Source organism: Symphodus melops (genome assembly GCF_947650265.1).
Source record: "Symphodus melops genome assembly, chromosome: 13".
In the NCBI taxonomy this organism is placed as follows: domain Eukaryota; kingdom Metazoa; phylum Chordata; class Actinopteri; order Labriformes; family Labridae; genus Symphodus; species Symphodus melops.
This window is the reverse complement of record NC_136703.1, coordinates 17,242,201-17,262,820: the sequence shown is the minus strand read 5'-3', so window position 1 is coordinate 17,262,820 and position 20,620 is coordinate 17,242,201. Positions and strand designations below refer to the sequence as shown.

The following is a 20,620-nucleotide window of genomic DNA, read 5'->3' as shown; positions in this document are numbered from 1 at the left end:
CCTCAGCATGGTGAAAAAGGGGTTCAATTGTGAAATTGATTTAAAACAACTTTGAAAAAAAGTTACACATGTTTTCCAGGTGTGCAGGCTGACACTGTGTTGAAAGAAAAGGTGAGGCCATCAAACACTGACATCCCTCCAAGAGCTTTAGTGTTCCTCTCTCCGCCCACTCACTCCACCCATTACACGTCCTCCACCCTGGAGAGAGCAAAAGAGAGAGAGTTTAATTATAACCAGACAACTGTAAGATGGCTTGGAGCAGTATGGCCCTGGACTGTTTTTCTTCAGCTTTTTAAGCCAACTTTGAACAACAGAGCACGGTTTGGAAAGGTAATCCTGCCACACGCATGATTCTAAAGCTGTGGTGCCTGTGTTCTGTCTTCCTGTTGGTGTTTGTTGTTGAAAACCTGTTGGTGCAGGTTTTAGTTCTTGACGTGTCAGGATTCATGCTGTGCGAGTGTTGGCCTGGTCTTGTTTGGTGGGCTTTCTACTATCGAAACAACACAGGAGGGGGACACCTAGGTTTTATTATATAACAGATATGACTAAGGTTATGTTTTACAGCTTTTCAACTCAATAATTGTATTTTTTTTATTTGGAAAAGGAAAAGAACAACAGGTACTTTTCAATGTGACAGATGATTTTTTTTTTTTTTTTACTGCTATTAACAACATGACTTTTTTTCAGAGGACCAAAACCAAACTCATCCTCGAATTATTGTTACCTGAACTCTGGCTAAACTTTCATTAAAAAAGAAAACCAAGGCTGACTGCTAAACAGACATGAGGTAAGGACCAAATTGCTTATAGCATCCTAGAAATATAACATTGACATTGTTTGTTGTTGTTTTTTTTATTCCATACTACAAAACTGGCGAGGTTGTAAGTTAGGTCTGTATTTTCAGCTTCCTTATATTACTGTGTGTGGCAATGAACCCTCAGCTCGGCATTGAACATGTTCCTCGTTAAAACAGTTGCCAAATTCACATTCAGTTGCAAGTTAATACATGAAGATACAACTTGATCAGCATTATAGGAAGTTCTGCATTGAAAGAAAAGTCTTTATATGACTTACTATTTTGTAATTGAAACTGTTTTAGATCAATCTTGATTCAACAGTTTGTTACTTTTGGGTTTACTACTTTTTGGTGATGTTGCGCTTTATTGAAAATGTACTTATTGTAATAAACATTACAATATGTATTTTAAATAAAGATTACCGACATGCACAGACAAAGCTTTTCATCAAACTTGACTGAAGTTGACTCCTGATAATCTGAGTGTCTGTATTAACAGTTAATGATAATGTAAGCCAGGCCTACCATGTGTCTCAATTGTGCCCTTATGTAAAGTTTGGAAAACAGATTGTAGAGATGTAATGCTAAATGAATTAAGGTAGTCAAGCTCTGAAATCTAATTAGGGTTGATTAATATTTTTTATCTGTCTTTGCATTTGTTGACAATAAGAAATACCAGGCCCATCCTCGTTTCTGTTTTCATGTTGTGAAAACAGTTTAACTTTATACAGTCATGTTACACAGGGTGCACACTTTCTCAAGAGCACAAATTCTACAAGAGTTTCAAATTCGGTGCCAGACACTCGCAGCCAATGACCACAGAGGCTTCAAACAGGAGTTTGAGGTAACTACAATATTTTCAAATAAACTTTGGTTTAGACTAATTATTTGTAATGCTATAAGTTTTTCTTATCTGTACTTTGGATTTGTGAAGGACCTAAATGATGTTGGCAAAGACCTCCCGACCAAAGCAGGGGACCTGGAGGCCAACAGGGAGAAGAACAGATATCCTTACATATTACCATGTAAGTGCTAAAACTCATCATCACACTGAAGCAGATTAAGACATGAACTGTATGTGTGTCAATGGATGGTGTCTGATTTCCATTTTCTGACCACGTTTGGTTTAGATGACCACTGTCGAGTGAGGCTGTCCATTCAAAACTCATATCCACACACTGACTACATCAACGCTAATTTTGTTCCAGTAAGAACATCTACACTTGAAACAAATCTTTCATATTCATTAACTTGCCTTACTACCCCTGTGTCTGCTTGTGTTAATACGTGTGTGTCTGCTAATAGGGTGGAGGATCAGAAAGAGACTTTATCTGCACCCAGGGTCCTTTGCCCAACACCATGGCTGACTTCTGGAGGATGGTGTGGGAGCAGAACGTCAGAATAATTGTCATGGTGACAGCATTGAAACAAAAGGACACAGTGAGTAAGAAACACTCAGTTTGTTTGCCTATTGCATGATAGTTAGACTTTAACCTGACTTTAGCCTCTCCGTCCATATTTTAACTCATTTTTTAAGATGCTTATTTGAGGAGCTTCGAGTTAGAAAGGCAAGTGAATACCTCTCTCATGTACGTATTCTATAAATAAAGCTACAACGACAAGCTGGTTAGCCTAGATTACTATAAAGCAGTGCAAACAGCTTGTCCGAATGAAGACTCAAAAAAATTGGAGCAGAAACCAAATACAATGTGTTCATGTGAGTGATAATGCCTTCTGGCATCTGTAGGAATTATGTCTCTTGTTCAGGAAGGATTTATGTCAGATTAGATTTTTACAGAATGCAGATGGAGGAGGTCAGGGTTGGACTTTAACTTTTGAGATCAATTTGTTTTCCATGTTCAACGTTTAACTATATTTAGCATAGCTGTTCCCTGACTTTGTCCTGTCTGTTATTATTGTAGACAGGCTGCTAAGGGCCCTCAATGATCTTTCCATAACCCTTAAAACATTTACTTTTTATGTGTACAAACAATATAAAGGCAAAAGCTGTCATAATAGCACCAGACTCTGTTACTTGTCTGCCATGCAAGCACTTCCTTTTAACGTCATGAATTGCCTTTTGAGATCTCCAACTCCCCGCCCGATGGAAGAATGCTCACACTGAGAGACATGTGTGAATAAGCAACTCAGGAAGAGTCTGGGGTCAGCCTGTCAGAAGTTTCATAGAAATTTTTGGGAGTGCATTTGTAAAATGTGAGAAAGGAGCTTGAGTCTATTTGATAGGTCGAATTTATAGTACAGAATATTAAAATGCCCTCATTTCCTTGTGTGCAGGTGCTGTGTGATAAATATTGGCCTCTGAATCCAGGGACAGTTTATCACGGACTGATCCAAGTGACAACAGTGACCCGTAAACAAGGTCCAGATTATTTTATCACCACCATTAACCTCAGACAGGTGAGCCAAAGACACATCTATTTGTCCTACGGTGACTTTAAACTACTGCTGCTGACTTCTGTGTAATCAATCGGAGAAGAAGAACCACTGTGGTGGATTAAAGGAGCAGATTTGTGTTTCAGAGAGACCATTCAACAGACAGGCTAATAACACACTACTACTACCCTTCCTGGCCAGACCGGGGCATCCCAAAAGAGCCAACCTCCCTCTGTGCCTTCACTGACCATGTCCGGCAGCATTTGCAAGCCATTCCACGCTTAGGGCCAGCTGTGGTGCACTGCAGGTGTGAACTCGGAACTCCCCGACCTTCAGGGAGCAAATTATGTTAATGAAGTGTGGCCCTTTGGTCCTTAATCTGGAGTTTTCAGAGGTTTACCTATTAGATGTTACATCTTTGTGTGTGTTTTAGTGCAGGTGTTGGACGTTCAGGGACATTTGTTACACTGTTGTGGCTGATGCAGCTAAGTGCGAGGGGCATCCAGCCTGATATCCGAGCTGCTGTTGAGGACCTACGGCTACATCGAATGTGGATGGTCCAGAATGTGGTCAGTACAATACAGACACTGACAGGCAGTGATTAAGGGATTGTGAGATCTTAAATAAACTGTGAGGAGTTTGTCATGAAATATTATCAATCTTTGTTCTGAAGACTTAATTTGACATCAACCATAAATTCCTTTAACACCTGTCAGGTAAATCACCACGGTAGATTAAAACAAATCAAGTTATTGTTTGGAGACTGAGAAAACAGAGGTTTTTACACATACAGGACCGGATCAGGAAAAGAGAAAGAAAAACTAATTTAATGGCAGCAGGGACAGCTCACATTAAAGCTCCTTATCGTTGCCTTGTGTCAAATGGAAAAAAAAATCCTGCGTAAAACTAAAAGCACATAATTATAAGTAGCATAAAATTCTCCATCACCAAAAGAAAGCAGTCTTTGCAGAGTAGAGTGACATTTTAGACATAGCCCCTTTTACTGTATGTTAAGAAAGCTACAGCTAACAACTAGTTAGCTTAGCTTGTCATGCCAACCAAAAGAAACAGCTTGTCCTGCTTCTATGGGTGCTAAGATCAGCTGGGCAATAGTAATATAATTTAATACACTGGAAGTGGCAGTAATAGAATTTACATTATTTTGTCAAGTCAAGTTAAAAAATTACAAATAGCCTACTAGTGAATAAGATTTTAACCCTTGATCTACTAATTGTAAATGCTGTCTTTCCTGTTTTTTTAAGTCATGTTTTATTTGTGAACTATTAATATTGAGTTAGTTGTACATCCTTGCTCAGGTTTTATTAAATTAATTTAGATGCATATAGGCTACCTGATATCCACTGATTTGTAAATTACAGTTTACGGTACTTGTTCATGAATCTGTCATCTCAGCACTCAAAAACGTGCCAAAATTTCCTATTCAAGATGAAGCGCCCTCACCATTTTCTCATTCCTTTGTTTACACAGGAGCAGTACATCTTTGTTTATCGGTGTCTGCTACACTGGCTCAGTGGAGGAACCTCTGCAAGGTGAGGAAACAGAAATGAGCTCCCAGTGAGCACACTAACATATTCAATTTCAGCTCATGAAGTGTACGAGTCATCTTGATTTAAATTCATTGTCTCATATTTCTTGTTAGCCCACAATCTCAGGGAGCCAGTTCAAATATTAACCACCACGCTCAGGAGCGACTCCACAGCTCCCCAGGACGGGGTAGCCGGACAGGAAGGAGGAGACATCACCATCACAGACAGATACCCTCGACAGACCAGCCCCAGAATACAATGCAGCAGATTTTCCATCCTGCGAATTTATTGAGAAGGTTACTGCCGTCATCTGTGTTTAATCCTGGATCAACCAACTCTTGAATTTGAAAACTATAAAACATGAAAATGGGCGCAAAAAAAAAAAAACCCTGCAAGAAAAACGCATTGTGTGCAGGCCCTGCTGACTGAAAACTAGCCTGACAACTTGCAAATCCACAGACGCAGCAATTCATATTGTTAACAGAGTGAATGATTGAGTAAAGACCTGCCAGTCAGGTCAGACCTGTTCCTCTGTTGTAAATCACTTACCTGGAGATTCGTGGGAACAATGAGGCCGCCACCTCTGCATAAAGCAGAATACTGATGACGCACACGTTGGACAGGTCTCTTTAAATAGAAAACTACAAATTTACAAATGTGTACAGATAAAGCAATGTGTTTGTATAAATCACCCTAAGGCTGTCTTTGCCTTTCCTACCAGATGTGATGTGAGATTACTTTTATTCCGCTTTTCTGAAAACCTTACTACGCATAATTTTATACCACACAATGCAGGCTATCAGTACGTGAAGATGCATGTGCAAAGCTGACAGCAGAGATCCTAGAAAAGGCAGACACGTGGTGTAGTGGCTGTACAAAAAAGGTCATGTTTCAAAAACACAGGCACTGCCATTCTCCTTAGGTGACTGAAACCCATTACAGTACATGAAGGAGCTATGAGTATTTTACATTATAGAACATTAAGGGCCAACCCATGTTTTTTTTAAAGTCTTTCATCTGTCATGTAATAAACATGTATATTACAATAGCTCCCTCGTTGGGTAAGTTTTGGGGTTGGTGATGGTCAAAGAAAGAAAACAGGATCCAGCAGCGGTCATCCTCTATCTGCTCGTCTCCAACGTGTAGCAAGTGCTAACGGCTGCGACGATTCTGTATTGCAATAAAGTCTGTGTCCTGATGCGGTTTAACGCTGCTGGGCTAGTCCGACAGGGGGTGCTTCCTCCCAAGCAGCATTCAACAAAAAAGCAAGTCACCCCCAGAGTTCGAGGTTGGATTTCTGCCCCAGACAGACGAGAGTGAAGTTCGAAGAAGCTGGTAAAACACACGTTGAAAATGAGCTTTTAGCCTATCTCTGGCTACATGATACAGTCTCAATACCACTGTGGTGTGGATTCTGAAACTCAACAGTGAGCAAGGCAGATGAGGGAAAGAAAAGAAATGTCTAGGAAAAGCAGCAGAGTGCAGGCTAACCCCAGTGAAAATATATAAATGAAATATATTACAGATTAAAACTAATCAAAAACAATGAACTACCGTTCCAGACAAATGTTGAGGGGAACCAACAGTTAAAATAATTAAATTAGAGTTCAGGTCAGGTCCAATAAAAATGATTAGACACATCCTTTGGCAAAAGAAAAAGGACAAAAAAAAACAGACATATTGCCACATTAAGACAAACTAATATCTGTACTGGTTGAATGTGTATGTACGGTCCATGTGTAAGATATGCAGACAATGTATCATGAATATAAACATATACATACCACCCTTAAAGACCACAGGAGGGTGTGAGAGAATAGAAATCTACTGATAATGAGCAATCAAAGGCAGGGTGAAGAGAGAGAGGAAAAGTCTAGTCCTTTCATTGTTCTCCTTTCTGACTAGTGCCCACTCTCCGACATGTTCATGACTTCCTGGATTTCACGGACGACGAGGATGCGGGCGAGCATCTGCTCCAGCTGTTCTTTCGGGATGGGTTGAGTAGAGTACCAGATGGGGCTGTTGGGAGCCACCACGGGCTCAGGAGTCAGGTAGAAGGTGTCATTGCGACCTTTAGCGCTCTGCGGACTGACGAGAGGAAAAGTGTGAGCACATTTCGGGAGGTCTGCCTACGATATGATTTATACTAAAACATCTCTCTATGACTAAAGCAGAGGAAAGCAAGGTGTACGCCCTGTGTTAAAGAAAAAAGTGTGTTTAGGAAAGGAGGGATAAATCTAATTCTATTCATTCAGTCGAGCTTGATCACTTCAAAAAAATCGAGTTATATTCGGATAAATAAATTCTTACAGCAGATGTCAGAAAATTCTATTTCATCTTTATTCTCGACATTTCAACTTTTGGAAGTGCAAAGTGGGGAAAATAAATAAATCTTCCTCCTATCATTATTTATTTCTCATGCCTGGTCCTGATCCTCCTCCGTAGATATCTGCATCCTCCCTAGAAAAATAACTAGAGGATTAATGGACGCTCAAAAGAGTTGATATGTCATGTGTCGTTTGTGAACATTCACCTGTGCTGAAGGACACTGACATGATAACAGACATGGCTATTGTAAACAAGAAAAAAAACAAACATAAAAGGAATTCACTGTTATCATACAGAATTCAGGTTTTTTGTCAGTTGCCTAGCAACAATGTTCTGACTAGTTGAACCACTGAATGCAGCCTGAAGTCAATAACATGGACTTAAGAGTGTCATCTAAAAAGAAAGCAGCAGTGCCTCTTTAATCTCTCCTCAATGTATAACCCTGACCGTCAAAGGAAAACAGCTACGTGCTTAAACGGAGACTCTTTCATCATGTCTGAATATTTAATTGTTTGTTTATGTGACTATTTATGAAGGTGAACCAACTTATTTAGGTAACGAAGAAGTTCCTTTATAAACACTGCACGTTCACAGATGTCTTTGGTATCCTTGTTATACATTTACCATTTGAAGAGGTAGAAATCATAGAGTTTGATTGGACATCGTAGTGGGTTCTCTGGGTCTTCCAGCTGCTCTGAGTACATATCATCCGTTACTGGGAAAAAAAAAAAAAAAGATAAAAGAGTTGAAATATCAACTTTTTCTTAAACTATAAATGTTAGATTGATGTGCACTCCAACCTTTTTGTCCTATGAACCTTTCTGTTGACTTTAGGTACCGGATGCTGGTGCTTTTGTCTTTGGGGTTGTTGGGACTTTTCCTGGTGTGTCTCAGAACCTTAGAGAAGGCCACTTTTAGATGCTGGTCTACTGTCTTCAGCTGAAAATACCTGTTTTAAAGAAATACATGAGCATTAACTGATTTGGTCTATCTGTGATTAAATGAACATTCCTGCTGTCAAAATGAAGAAATTGGTTTTCGTGAGCAGGTAGGGAATTCAGTGGTATGCTGACTAAGTGGAATTGTTGAAGTTTAACAACGCCAAAGGTAAATCAGTGAAACTCACTTTGTGTTAAAAAACATTAGAGTTGTGAGCAGTGTGGATGGAGAGTGAGCTCCCAGCTGTTTACATTCCCACAGCATCTCCTCTGTCACATGGCTGGGGATAACATAACCTGGAGGGAGAGGGGAAGAGCAGATCATAAACAGCATATATTATATTAGTGTAAATATCAAGAAAACTAAAGGCCAAAAAAACAATAAAAGGTCGAATCGACAGATCAAAATAATCCATCAACACAGCGAAATTTGAAGACATGAACCTGCAGTCGCTGTTTCCTTTTCTTAAACCAGGTTTTATTGGCTTCATTTGAAGCTATTTCTCTGAAACATTAATGATACATCCACAATTTATGTGAGTGATGTAATTTATTGTGATCAATTAATTACAAAACCATATTATGTCTTTTAATTGACTGAATGGATTAATAGCACAAACCATTCTAGGTTTGATAAACCCACCACAGTCCTCACCAAGTGGATGAATAGAAGGTCTCCACGGATCTAAGATCTGGTGCAGACTGTGAGCAAAGCGTGTATAGTACTGATCCGAGAACACATCATCCACACGGCCGTTATCAAACAGATACTGCAGGGGGAGAAAATGCCGAAAGAAAGACGACGTCAAACAGTGTTCCTACATCACAATCAGGCACCAACAGAGCGTGTGCAGAGAACTCACTTTTTGTATGCACAGAAATACATAGTAAAGGACATCAGCCTCATACGACTCCTCTTCCAGCCCTCTTGCTTCTGTTGTCATCAAAGAGAGGCCGATGCAGAGCTCCGCCACAGCACATGACACCAGGTCCTCCTGGAAACGCAACGCCTGGCGCCCTGAGACACACAACCAAAAAACACAGACTCACTCATAACGTGACCTGATATATTGGCGTATTGTGTGTTATCATTATCCTTACTCTCACACAGCACATCAACAATCAAACATGATCAAGTACGATAATCAACATGGTATCAAAGCACTTACGGCCAATGGGTGCTAATTTATTTTGATCTAATTTGTCCATCTCTGCATTTTTCCGCTGAGCCCAAAGCCGCCACACATCTAGCCCCTCCTCCGGCTTCAGAGTGGCAGGCAACAGCAGCTCCTGCACCTGCACCTGCTGCTGGCCTTGACCATCTACCTCTGCTACCACTGTCTGACCCTGCACGGACACAAATACAGTTACCTCATGCAACATGAAATATTTATTCTGTGTGTATATCCAGCCACCATAAAAAGACGCCATCTGTGATAATACCTGCAGCTGTTGTGTGTCCTGCGCTGATAGCCCCTGTGTGTGCAGCACCTGCTGCTGTGGATCCCAGATAAGAGACTGTGTAGTGTTGGGGTAGCCCTGTACTGCCACTGGGATGTGGATGTTTCCGTTCATCAGCTGGGCAGGGAACAGTGTGTTCGCAGCCAGTGTGTGCACTACTTCCTCCTGGCCTCCCATCGCTCCAGAGCTCGTAATGCTGGAGACGGCCTGCGCTGTCTGACTCAGGCTGACAGGGTTTTTCAGCTTATCGTTTTCAACTTGTGTTGGCATTGTGGTCATTGTTGTAGTGTTTGCACCCGCCACCTGTACTGTGCTGTAGGCCTCCTGAGGGATGGCAATGTGTGTGACCTGCTCACGGCCTCCAGAACCAGCCGGAGCAGAATAGACGGGGATTGTCCAGGTCTCCCCTGTGGGACTCGTGATGGTGCCCGTAGCACTGTACAGGTGGGAGCTGTCCACAGTTAGCAAGTCTGGCCGCAGGGAGACGTAGCTTTGCTGCTGGCCCTGTCCTTGCGGGATAGCTAGTACTGTTGCCACCTGCTGACCAGGCAGGGCATAGGACACTGTGATGGGCATGTCAACCTTACGCTTCTTGGCTGGCTGGAGGACACCTGCTCCCTGGGATGTTGCAACTGTCGTTCCCAGTACCCTCCTCTCAGTGTTGTCCTGCTGCTGAGTGGGAGAGAGGGCACCCACTGTCTGGATTTGGATCTGTTGCCCTCCTGCAACCGCTGCCACCAACTGGGCTTGCAGCTTTAATACATGGGGAGATGACAAGTAAGAAAACTTGTTCTCTGTCTGATGACAAAATGAGAGATTTACCAGGATTTTATTCCGGTGTGTACCTGTTGGTGTTGCTCCTCCGTCAGTTCCCCAGGCTGAATCAGCTGTGCAGTGGTCAAGCCTTGAAGCTGTTGATGGGAGACCGAGGGGACTTGGAGCACCTGACCCAGCATCTGACCTTGCTGCTGACCCTGGATTTGCACCTTAAAATAAATGTGTATGGTAGCATTAAAACTTCAGGCTGATCTTCATGGACCATGACTTGCAAAACCAGAACCTATCCCAACGTAAAAAAAACTGTACATTTGACAAAGCTGTGTTTTTTTTCTAAATGTCATCTGCAAATAATAGGTCATCTAAATGTTTAAATATATTCAATAAAATAGGAAAATAATGCAGAACATTGATTTATGATCAATATAATGTAAAAATAGTAAAGAAAAGAACCTGCACTATCTGCTGCTCGGTAGTCTGTTGCACAGTTTGCTGCTGAGATGTTGATTCCTGCATCTGCGGCTGGACCTGCACCTGAACCTGCATCAGAAGACAGAGTTCATAAGAAAACTTTGTTTTTAAGAAAATAACTCTTTCACTGATTGTTTGGAACCATTCAGAGTATCACACTACCGGACAAGCCAGTTCCAGCAGTGATCCTGCCACCTCTGTGCTGTCTGTGTAGATGCAGTTTGCCTCCTGTTGATAGACCATTGTAGTGGTGGTAGTTGTAGCATCTCCACTTTGCTGGCTGAACTCCTGCAGGGCATCTGGACCCTTGCTGGCCAAGGATTCAAGGAACTCCTTCATGCGATGCTGAGGGATGCTCCTGGCTTTCTGCCTCACAAGCTCCTCATAGGAACCTGTACCATCCAGGGAGTTATTCATTGCTGCCGACAGTGTCTTCTGTGTGAGGGATCTGAGGAATAAGTTGTAAATTTGGGAACTTTTATGTTACATAAAACAACAATTCATCACCAAACATAGCATTTCAATACGCCTGTTTAAAATATTATCGGACGGGATTAGTTTTATTTAAACAAAAATATGACCAAACTCAGATCTGCTTACACTGATGCACAGATCACAACTCAGAGGTAACACAGAGAGCTGGTAATAGGAAAGGGTTAATGTTGTGAGTGCACGAGCGGGGACAAAAGCGCGGCCACTTTCCAAATCTGAAGCCGAATTCAAAGCAGAGACTGAAACCTGCTGCAAAATGAAAACAAGCGAGTTTCACACATTAGGCAGGCTACGATTATGTGCATGGAGCAATGGATCTCTAAACCCTAAATCTGAAACAGCTGATTGCACAACAAGCTAAGTTAGCCAGGTACATTGCTAACTAGCCGCGTGTTGTTTGCATTTACATCCAGACCAATGATTTGTTTAATAAGTGTAACGACCGACTCGTGTGCATGTAAGAATGAAATTTGTGAATAAAAAAAGTAAATGTAACCCGTTGTTGCTGCAACGCTAACCACATTACATTTTCTGTTTCAGAAGCTAGCATGCTAACATTAGCTACCCCTGTTCCACAACCGGACCGAGTTTTGAGCCCCTCACGAGCGCTTTTCTGCCCTCGGCACGTGGCTCTTCCTCCACCGAGCAGGGGAGTTAACAGCTACTGACCTTTCTATCGGGCTGGTTGATTCTTTATTTTGTGTTTTTGCTCTCCAGGTGGCAAGCTATTAGTTTTTTCTTTTCCTCAAACACTCAATTTTTCTCTGGGCGCCATCTTACAACAGTTTCTCCAGACCAATAAGGAAGCGAGTTGTTACTTCGTCGTCTTGTCGCGATATTTTCCCAACGTGATATCGTGATATCTGGCAGTTTGTGGGCTAGTTCTTTAAAGGAGTCACACACGCGCGCAAAACAGCCGAAGAAGATTGGGCAGACTGCAGTCCACCTTAAAACTCAGTTATGCCAGGCAGACGCTCCTAGTGGTTCACTGGCTTCTGAATCTTTTAAGGTGGACCCAGAAAGATGGGCTCAATATTTGGGAGATGTTGTAGGTGTTCTGGGCAATTAAGGGTTAATTCCCTCGCAAAATGTGAGACAGAATCTCACCTTTTTCTGTTTGGACCTCAAATTGTAAAAATAATAATAATTTGGACCATGATTTAATATTGACTTCAACTTCATTCTTTCTATATTTCCCTATGCATGTAGCCTGTCTGTGATATGAATGGATGCTTGTCTAAATATTGTTTCCATAAAAATCCAGAACAATTTTCAAACAAGACAATCTGTCACTTTCATTTGCAACATCAAAACAAGTCACAACAAACACGTTTTAATTTTTTTTACATTAAAATCAAGCCTTGTGTATTCAGAATTTCATGCATAGGTTGTTTAGATCGTTTGCTTTCCCTGTTAATATTTGCCTTATTGCTGATTCTGTTGTAACTGCATCTTAATTTATTTAGAATTTATTTAACCAGGAAACACTCATTGAGATTAAGAATGCAATTTATCTTATTTTTAGCTGAAGCCCTGAGTCTTATTGACTACATTACAGTAAAGACATAACCTTCTGTTTTCTACGCGTTACATTTTTTGTGTCACCTCAACCAGTTAAGTTTTATCTGATCAATGAATTTCTTCTGCCTCCAGCATGAATACTGTCTGTACATAATTCATAACTGAGATCATTGTACAACACATCAAATATTTGAATGCGGTAGTAATATATTGTAAGAAAAAAAAGGGATCTTATAAACGGACACATTGCTATTTTTTTAAATATTTATTCTCATCTCGTCAAAAGGACAGATTGTGATACCTCCGAGTATTAAAACACAGGGTGGTCTGGTCTGGCAGTGTCTCACCACCTATTTAAGAAAGTCATGTATGGCATTTGAGAGCATTTCCTCCGAGTAAAATCAGCAATCCTGCATGTTAATATCAAATTAACATACAGGATGTCTTTGTTGAACAATGATGTCCAAGGTTGCATATACTCAAAAGAATAAAAACTGCAAATGGATGTAACTGCAGCAAAGACTCAAAAAGACTTGTACACTGACTGACCATAGTTAAGATTGAGTAAAGTGATACATTCATCATGTAATTATTACAGTTACTGATCCATCCCAATCTCAAACGTAGTAGTCTGTGTGCCTGCTGATATTAAACGATTAAAATGATGGACATGTGTCTGTGGGCTCATGGGAAGCAAGAAGTGCAGCTTAATCTCAGTTCATCAGATCTTCCCGGGGTCTTCTTTGAGGGTGACTGTTCTGTTGAAGACAAGCTGCGACACAAGGAAGGCAAAAGTTACACCTTACATCGTTGGCAACATGTTTTTAATCTCTAAGTCTAAATGACCTCTGAGGAGCTTTGGATATGGATAACAGTTTCGTAGATGTGTTGTCTTACTGTACCTTGTCTGAAGTGCTATCAGGGTCCAGGGAGAAGTAGCCAACTCTCTCGAACTGGAATTTGTCAAACACTTTAGCCCCTTTGACCGAGGTATCCACTAAGGCACTGCTGATGGTATGCAGGGAATTCTAAAAAGACGAACCAAACAGGAATCACTTCATACGCTGAAACATGTCAGTTAATCCAAACAGAACTTCTCAAACAGAGGTGCCAAGTAACTCACAGGGTTTATGTCAGTCAGGAAGCCGTTAGGTACTTCAGATGGATCCTCTGGATTTTTGTGCAGGAATCTACAAAAACAGCAAGAATATTTTCACGTCGTTTTTCCACACACAGATGGCGGTTGCGAAAAGATAGTCCAGTCATTTTTGGTGACTTACAGTCTTTCGTAGAGACGCACTTCACACACCAGTGGCTGGCTGACCCAGTGGATGAAGGCCTTTGGTTTCTCTGCAGTCTCAGAGCTGCAGCAGGTCACCTCCAGTTCAACCACTTTTCCCTGAGTGTCCTGAGAGACAGGGACATGAGCAGGATATGTAAAATGGGTATGGCTCTTGAACATAATACCTCAGAAGCTCCAAAGGAACTGGTAAACAGTACATGGAAAGAGAATATATGGAGCAATGACTGAAAGGTGGTCCTTCCAAACCCTTATTCAGTCCCATCTGATTTAGAGTAAAATTCAAGACATCTGATCTGAACATCTGGGCTCTTACCTTGATGACTTTCTGGACAGAGATGACATATCCGGCATGCCTCAGACCGACAGGCTGATCCGGTGTCAGACGCTTGTAGCCCTTCTCCATAACCTGCAAAATACAGCCAGTATCATCCTCTGTCCACAAATAATAATAAAAAAAAGATTTACTGGTGGGAGTTTTGCTTTCTGTGATTTACCTCTCTGAAATCACTCTGCTCAATGAAGATTGTACGTGTGAATGGAACCGTGTGGCTGCCCCTTGCCTCGTTGGCAGGGAAGTCTGGCACCCGTATATCTGACTGAGACAGAAGAGGAGCACAGAAAGAAGATGTTAGAACACTGATGTTACTTGTGGGCCGAAGAAGACAGCATATACGTCATGTTACAAGTACTTAGGCAGAGGTTTAATGTCTTATTGTTAAGTCATACACATACCTTGGAGTTTTCAGGAAGGTTAGTTATGGTGACTTTGAGTGGCTCCAGCACAGCCATGACTCTGGCGGCAGTTTCGTTCAGCACGTCTCTCACACACGACTCCAGAAGGTGGGGCTCTGTCGTCGTCTGAGACACGGTGACTCCAACCTATCGCCGCACAGGACATAATCAGTGCTGGAATATAAAATGGAACTCGTCTTCATTCATGTAACTACTAGTTTCTGTATCCACTCAGCCTGCCTCACCCGAGCACAAAAGTTGTTGATGGCTTCAGGTGGGAAACCTCTTCTCCTCAGAGCAGTCAGAGTGAAGAGTCTGGGGTCATCCCAGTCTCTGTAATCAGAACAGAATACCATTAACTGTTCGTCCATTCTTGACATACGTTTGAAATGATATGCAAATGTAACCTGTTATTACCTTTATTACTAGATAGATTGTTATCATTTATACATCAAAAAAGATTGTGGGGGAAAAAAAAAAAAGGAGATGCAGAATAACGTGCGTTTTACCTGACAACACCAGTTTCTACCAGTTTGATGATTTTCCTCTTGGACACAACCGTGTAGGTGAGGTTCAAACGCCCATACTCCCACTGAACGGGGCAGTACACATCCAGAGCATTACACAGCCAGAAATATGATGAACGCCTGTCACCCAAAAAGAAAAAAGAAAAAGAAAAAGAAATAAAGGAGAACAGCAACAGGACTGTGTATGCCTTGCAAGACAATATGAAACAAATCATATATACCTGGCCTGGAATTCTTTGGTGCAGAGTGAGTGTGTAATGTTTTCGATAGAGTCACACAGACAGTGGGTGTAGTCGTAAGTCGGGTAGATGCACCTGCAGAGATAGATAAGTCCCAATATGTGTCGTAAAGGCCCATTGTAACGAAACCAAACGAAAAAGTTGTAAAAATCTGGTTTGATACCATTCGTCTCCTGTCCGATGATGTGGTGTGTATTTGACTCTGTACGCCACGGGGTCCATCTTCCCGTCCTCCATGACCATCTTCATCCTGAGCGTAGCCTCTCCCTCCGCAAACATGCCCTTCTTCATGCGCTCAAATAAAACCAGAGACTCCTCCATGGGCCTGTCTCTCCACGGCGACGGAGGAGTGTTGTAGCCCTTCAGTTCCTCCCCCTTCTGGTGGCACACATAGGCATGACCCCTGAAGGACAACAACAAAACAATTAAACACCATCATGCTCATGCACAGTGACACCACCATAACGCCGAGTTCCCACGGTCACCTTCGAATGAGATCCACGGCAAGATCATAGAGTTGCTGGAAGTTGTCTGATGCGTGCGTGACAGCGTGAGGTTCATAGCCTGCGATAAACAGACGCAATGATGAGAAACCTCTGTCGCCATGAAGGAATCAAAAAGGTGCGAGATCATTTGAGAGAACCTCACCAAGCCACTCCACCATGTCTTTGATAGCGGTGAAGTATTTCTCTTCCTCTTTTTCTGGATTTGTGTCGTCATACCTCAAGAAACAAATCCCGTTGTTGGCCTACAGGGAGAGAAGCGGTTTGTAATGAACAGCAGCACAAAGAGAGGAGCGATGGTGGGGGACAGAGAACACTTGTACCTTCGCATAGCCAAAGTTGAAGTTGATAGCTTTGGCATGCCCGATGTGAAGAATACCGTTAGGCTCTGGAGGGAAACGAGTACGTATCTACAGGAAGTGAAAAGGAGAGGGAAAAAAATGGATACACCTCATCATGTCCAAACGAACATGTTTCTTCTCAAAAACAAAAACAAGTGAAGTGAAGTAAAGTACCTGTCCACCCGTGATCTCTAGGTGCTTTTTGAGCAAGTTCATCGTGTTTGGTGTGACCACATAACCCTCAGTTACGTAATTCTCTCCTGTAAAGCAAGGTTGGAAAATTCTCAGTGTGATTCTTTAAATCACTTCACAGAGAAGGAGGGCTAAGAGCAGAGATGTTTTCTGTGACGCTGTACAGGTTTTTTTTTCCCCCTTCTCACCTGGCTTATGGAACTTCAGTGCCTCTCCTCTGAGCTGCTCCATCAGTGACTTCTCTTGTCCTTTCATTGCTTCACCTGACAACAAGCAAAGTTAAAAACCAATCAAAACACCAAACTAATGCATAAACACTGAGGTAAACTCCATTTCCCCTTCCTTTCACTCTGCCTGCTTCTTACCTTTCACTGCCACCTCCTCTATCTTCACCTTTGACTCGTTCTCTGCTACTTTAGCTTTCTGGGGCTGCAAAACAGTTAAACAGCAGGTTAAATCAAACGCATACTTAGCCTATTAGGATCCATATTAGCACCAGCGTTCACATCTGCTATTCTTCCTGAGGTCCAACAAACAACTTTTCACACTTATACACCGAACAATATAACAAACAAACAGCACGACCCGCTCCTCTCGTAGAATTACATTTCATTGTGAAGAGGAAAGACTTGAAATAAACAAATGCCCATTCATTTCACAGACCTTCTGCAAAAGAACACAAAATGCTCGTCCTCACATTTTCCATCATACTAATCATAGAATATCCAAATTCACCTATGTTCATACATTTTGAAAAATCATCTTTTTACATTAATTCCAAGAAAAGGGAAATGTAAAATATTTCAGAGAAAATACAGAATGCATATTTACACCTTAGCTCAAGCTTAGTTTAATAGTTCACTCAAAGGGTTCGTGTTTTAAAATGGCTAATTACAAAGTGGAAGATACTGTTTTAGCAAACATTTTGAACTGAGCGATACTGAGTGAAACTACTCTTCAGTGATACTCACTGGAAAAGCATTCCACCTGACCCCGACTCTGTATAGGACTGTTCTCTGTATTATACTTGTTTGATAATTATGTTGAGCAAACTGAGAGGATAACCTGTTATTTAACACATTTGGTCATTTGCTCACCCTCCCAATAATCAACCATTTGTGTTAACACCGAGCATGAGTAACAACCAGTCCTGTCAGTGTATTGATATTTTGTGCTGAAATTATTAACGTCAAAATATTTGTTCAAAAATTATTCTCACAATTATTTTTTTCCAAAACTGGTAACAAACTTACAGGGCGACTATTTGTACCAGCAAAAGGTGCAGCTGGGTTCTTTGAAAGTGGAATCACTTTCATTATCTTCCACTCTTGCGGACAAATACATTTTTCAATACTTGAATCAATATTATGATAGATAGGGATCTCTACCCAGCTTCTATCCTTGCAATCATTAATTACACACTAATTAGTAATTAGCATTTTGTTCTGATATATTTCCCATCTGTTAAGATATGTTGAGCAGGATTTATGTCTTAGGCTTTCTTGATGTCTTTCACATCCTTCGATTTATTTTCATAGTTAATTGTCTTTTGTTTTTGTTTGCTGCAGTGACATTATTCCGTAACCTCTTGTAAATGCCAGTCGGACTAATAACTGGATGTGATAACCATCTTTGTAGCATCCTGGCTTTGTTTCATCAGTTCCCTCAATTCTTCCTGAACATTCCAAACACATTGTTTTAAATAAATTGCACTTTTCATTTTCACATCCTATCAGCATTAGTTTCAGATGTGGTAGATGAATTAAGTAACTATAGCACTTCAATATCAGCATATGCATCAGATCATATGGGACTTTTGCAGGAATTTGATTTAGTATATGCATTCTTATCTCTCCTATAAATAATGCATCCCTGAAAACCCCCTGCTGCATCTGTCTTTACAGCTCAATAATGTACCATTAATGTTTGTTTATTTTATCGTTGTTATATTTTATTTGAATCAAAATGTATGTTCTTTTGGACTATGGGATGCGTTTTACCTTTGGCTTCTTCTCCAGGTCTGCCTCTGTCTTGGGTCCTAAAAGGTGGAGCACCTTTAAAGAAGAAATAATATGGAATGTTATGCTGTAGAACTAACACACAAATGTGAAAGTAGATGTTGAACCTCTTTCGTCATACTGTCATCTCTTTTTATAAGAACACACCTGCATGTCCACCTCATTTTTAATGACTTTTCCATCTGCCCATTTCAGGGAAGCACGTGCCTCTCCTGTGACAGAAACAAAAGCTCAGTGAGTCACTCTTGCTTTCTGTTATGGTTCTAATTATTACAACGATGTTCCATAAACGCAAGTATAAAACCATACCCATTAGTAGTCCCATGTTGAAGCGGTACCTCTCCTTTAACAGCAGTTCCTTGTGTTTCTTGATCACCTTCTCCACCTGAAAAACATTTCAGAGCCTTCATCAGACACATCACGCCCAGTAAAGCTCGTAAAAGTCGTCTTTCTTCGAGATGTGGCGTCGTGCACTCACTGCATCCTCAATCTGCTCCGGTGTAATGACAACGCCTACTCCACATGCTTCATCAAACTCCTTCTGGTTGATGGGCTCCTGAGGATGGCTCTTCACAAAGTCAAGTGCAGCTGCAAAGTCAACGACCGGTCATTAACTTCATTAATGCTGAATGTTCTACACTTACTTATTCTGATTTCTCCTGTACTCCTTACACATGTATCAATAAAACCCATACACATATAAAAAGCTACAGATTTAAATATATACACCGCTAGATTCAAAACATTAAGGGAACATTTATAATCACACAAGCCCGGCCTGAAGTGGGCTTGAGGGGAGGATCTTGGCCACTTCCAGGCAGAGAATCTAACCTCTACATTGTTGTCCCTGTAGTTAATGTCACCAAAGTGTTATACTGTGACCATTAAATGTTCCATTAATACGTTTGAGCACTGCATATACATAATGTTCTGACTAAACTTAATTATGAGAAAAACATTCTGGTGTTGGAAATTAATAATTTAAAGTATTTCCTAACATGTTTATAGTTATAGTGTGTGAGAAATACCTGCAAGCTGCAGCTCTGTGCAGATTTTGGATTGGGCGATGCAGCCAGAGAGGAATGCCAGGCGTTTGGTGTCTTTAAGGCGAGATGTCATCGTGTACAGCAAAGTCCCCATGGCTTTGTCCACTCCTGATGCTCCACAGACATTTTGAGCCTATTAAAACAGGCAAGAGGCAAACAGATTTGTTTTTAGTTCAAAATGCCAAAGAATTGTGTTTTAGCAAAGACTGAAAGGGTGGGAAATGTTATGAGCCTGATGTTTACAATTTTGTGTCTATAGATTAAGATACAGTCCGTGTTCGTGACCTTGGAAAGATTGTGTCGAGACAAATTTAGGAAAGTGAATGAAGGGACACTGAAACTTCTGAGAGGACTGTTTTGTTTATGTGCATTTCTGCGACCCCTGTCGACAAAGCTGTAAATCAGTTTCTTCAGTGATTTTGTCAATAACATATTCGAATAAGAGTAAAAAATAGACCTGTTGTCTTTAAACTTCTGAAGACTTCTAAACTAATGGTCCCGTTAGCTTTCGTATCTCATAAAGAGTAATCAATGTAAATTTAAATCTCTTACACAACCTGGTAAACAGTCCTCATAGGAGGTATAAAAGTAAGATATATCCCAAGGTAAGCCCACTTTGTCTAGATCCCCTTTAAAATGTGAAAATAATAAAACAAAGATAAAAGTGAAGTGGATGTCAATCAGACTTCGCAGCTGTCCCTTCAGCTCCCCTGTGCTCACCTGAACTATTGCGTCCTTCAGAGCAGAACTCAAAGCTTCATTTTTCAGAGTTTCTTTTGCTTTCTGCTCACTGAGTCCAATGGAAGTGAAAAGTGTCAACGTATCCGCCATTTTTGACCGAATATACCGGCTATAACTCGGAGCCACCCAGACACGCCACCACCGCACACGATTTCGGTTCTCGCCGAAGGAGCGAGCGTGGACTTCCTGTAGACCTCAAATACTTCAATTTCAGCCAATGTGAAACCACTAGCAAGGAAGGATTCGACCAATC

At 41.2% G+C, this 20,620-nt stretch overlaps 3 protein-coding genes across 5 annotated transcripts; 1 reads left to right on the top strand and 2 right to left on the bottom strand.

Annotated features, from left to right (window-relative positions):
- Window positions 1–454: 454 nt before the first annotated feature.
- LOC306833970 (receptor-type tyrosine-protein phosphatase V-like) lies at window positions 455–6,487 on the top strand. Its single transcript, XM_079359644.1, has 10 exons — window positions 455–787; window positions 1,541–1,640; window positions 1,731–1,821; window positions 1,927–2,003; window positions 2,102–2,236; window positions 3,092–3,214; window positions 3,337–3,497; window positions 3,624–3,759; window positions 4,679–4,740; window positions 4,851–6,487. The coding sequence occupies exons 1-10, from the start codon at window positions 783–785 to the stop codon at window positions 5,077–5,079; spliced, it is 1,119 nt and encodes a 372-aa protein (XP_079215770.1). The 5' UTR covers window positions 455–782; the 3' UTR covers window positions 5,080–6,487.
- Window positions 5,602–12,102, bottom strand: LOC306833969 (transcriptional regulator QRICH1-like). 3 transcript variants are annotated; one of them, XM_079359643.1, is made up of 12 exons: window positions 11,874–12,096; window positions 10,875–11,160; window positions 10,695–10,781; window positions 10,310–10,450; window positions 9,447–10,217; window positions 9,173–9,350; window positions 8,867–9,021; window positions 8,659–8,773; window positions 8,192–8,300; window positions 7,866–8,014; window positions 7,690–7,780; window positions 5,602–6,825 (listed from the first exon to the last, which is right to left on the bottom strand). In XM_079359643.1, the coding sequence occupies exons 2-12, from the start codon at window positions 11,127–11,129 to the stop codon at window positions 6,639–6,641; spliced, it is 2,238 nt and encodes a 745-aa protein (XP_079215769.1). In that variant the 5' UTR covers window positions 11,130–11,160; window positions 11,874–12,096; the 3' UTR covers window positions 5,602–6,638. The 3 variants fall into 3 exon arrangements, with proteins under 3 accessions (XP_079215769.1, XP_079215767.1, XP_079215768.1); XM_079359641.1 differs by having other exon boundaries at window positions 9,173–10,217; window positions 11,874–12,102; XM_079359642.1 differs by lacking the exon at window positions 11,874–12,096 and adding an exon at window positions 11,313–11,597 and having other exon boundaries at window positions 9,173–10,217.
- Window positions 12,103–12,592: 490 nt separating this feature from the next.
- On the bottom strand, window positions 12,593–20,563 carry qars1 (glutaminyl-tRNA synthetase 1). The gene is made up of 23 exons (XM_079359267.1): window positions 20,347–20,563; window positions 19,609–19,759; window positions 19,059–19,168; window positions 18,890–18,965; window positions 18,728–18,792; window positions 18,563–18,616; window positions 16,928–16,991; window positions 16,751–16,825; window positions 16,545–16,630; window positions 16,353–16,439; window positions 16,175–16,274; window positions 16,012–16,090; window positions 15,690–15,929; window positions 15,509–15,601; window positions 15,270–15,407; window positions 15,006–15,093; window positions 14,761–14,907; window positions 14,523–14,624; window positions 14,342–14,434; window positions 14,006–14,133; window positions 13,849–13,915; window positions 13,628–13,753; window positions 12,593–13,497 (listed from the first exon to the last, which is right to left on the bottom strand). Exons 1-23 carry the CDS (start codon window positions 20,455–20,457, stop codon window positions 13,447–13,449), a joined length of 2,331 nt encoding a protein of 776 aa, XP_079215393.1. The 5' UTR covers window positions 20,458–20,563; the 3' UTR covers window positions 12,593–13,446.
- Window positions 20,564–20,620: the final 57 nt, after the last annotated feature.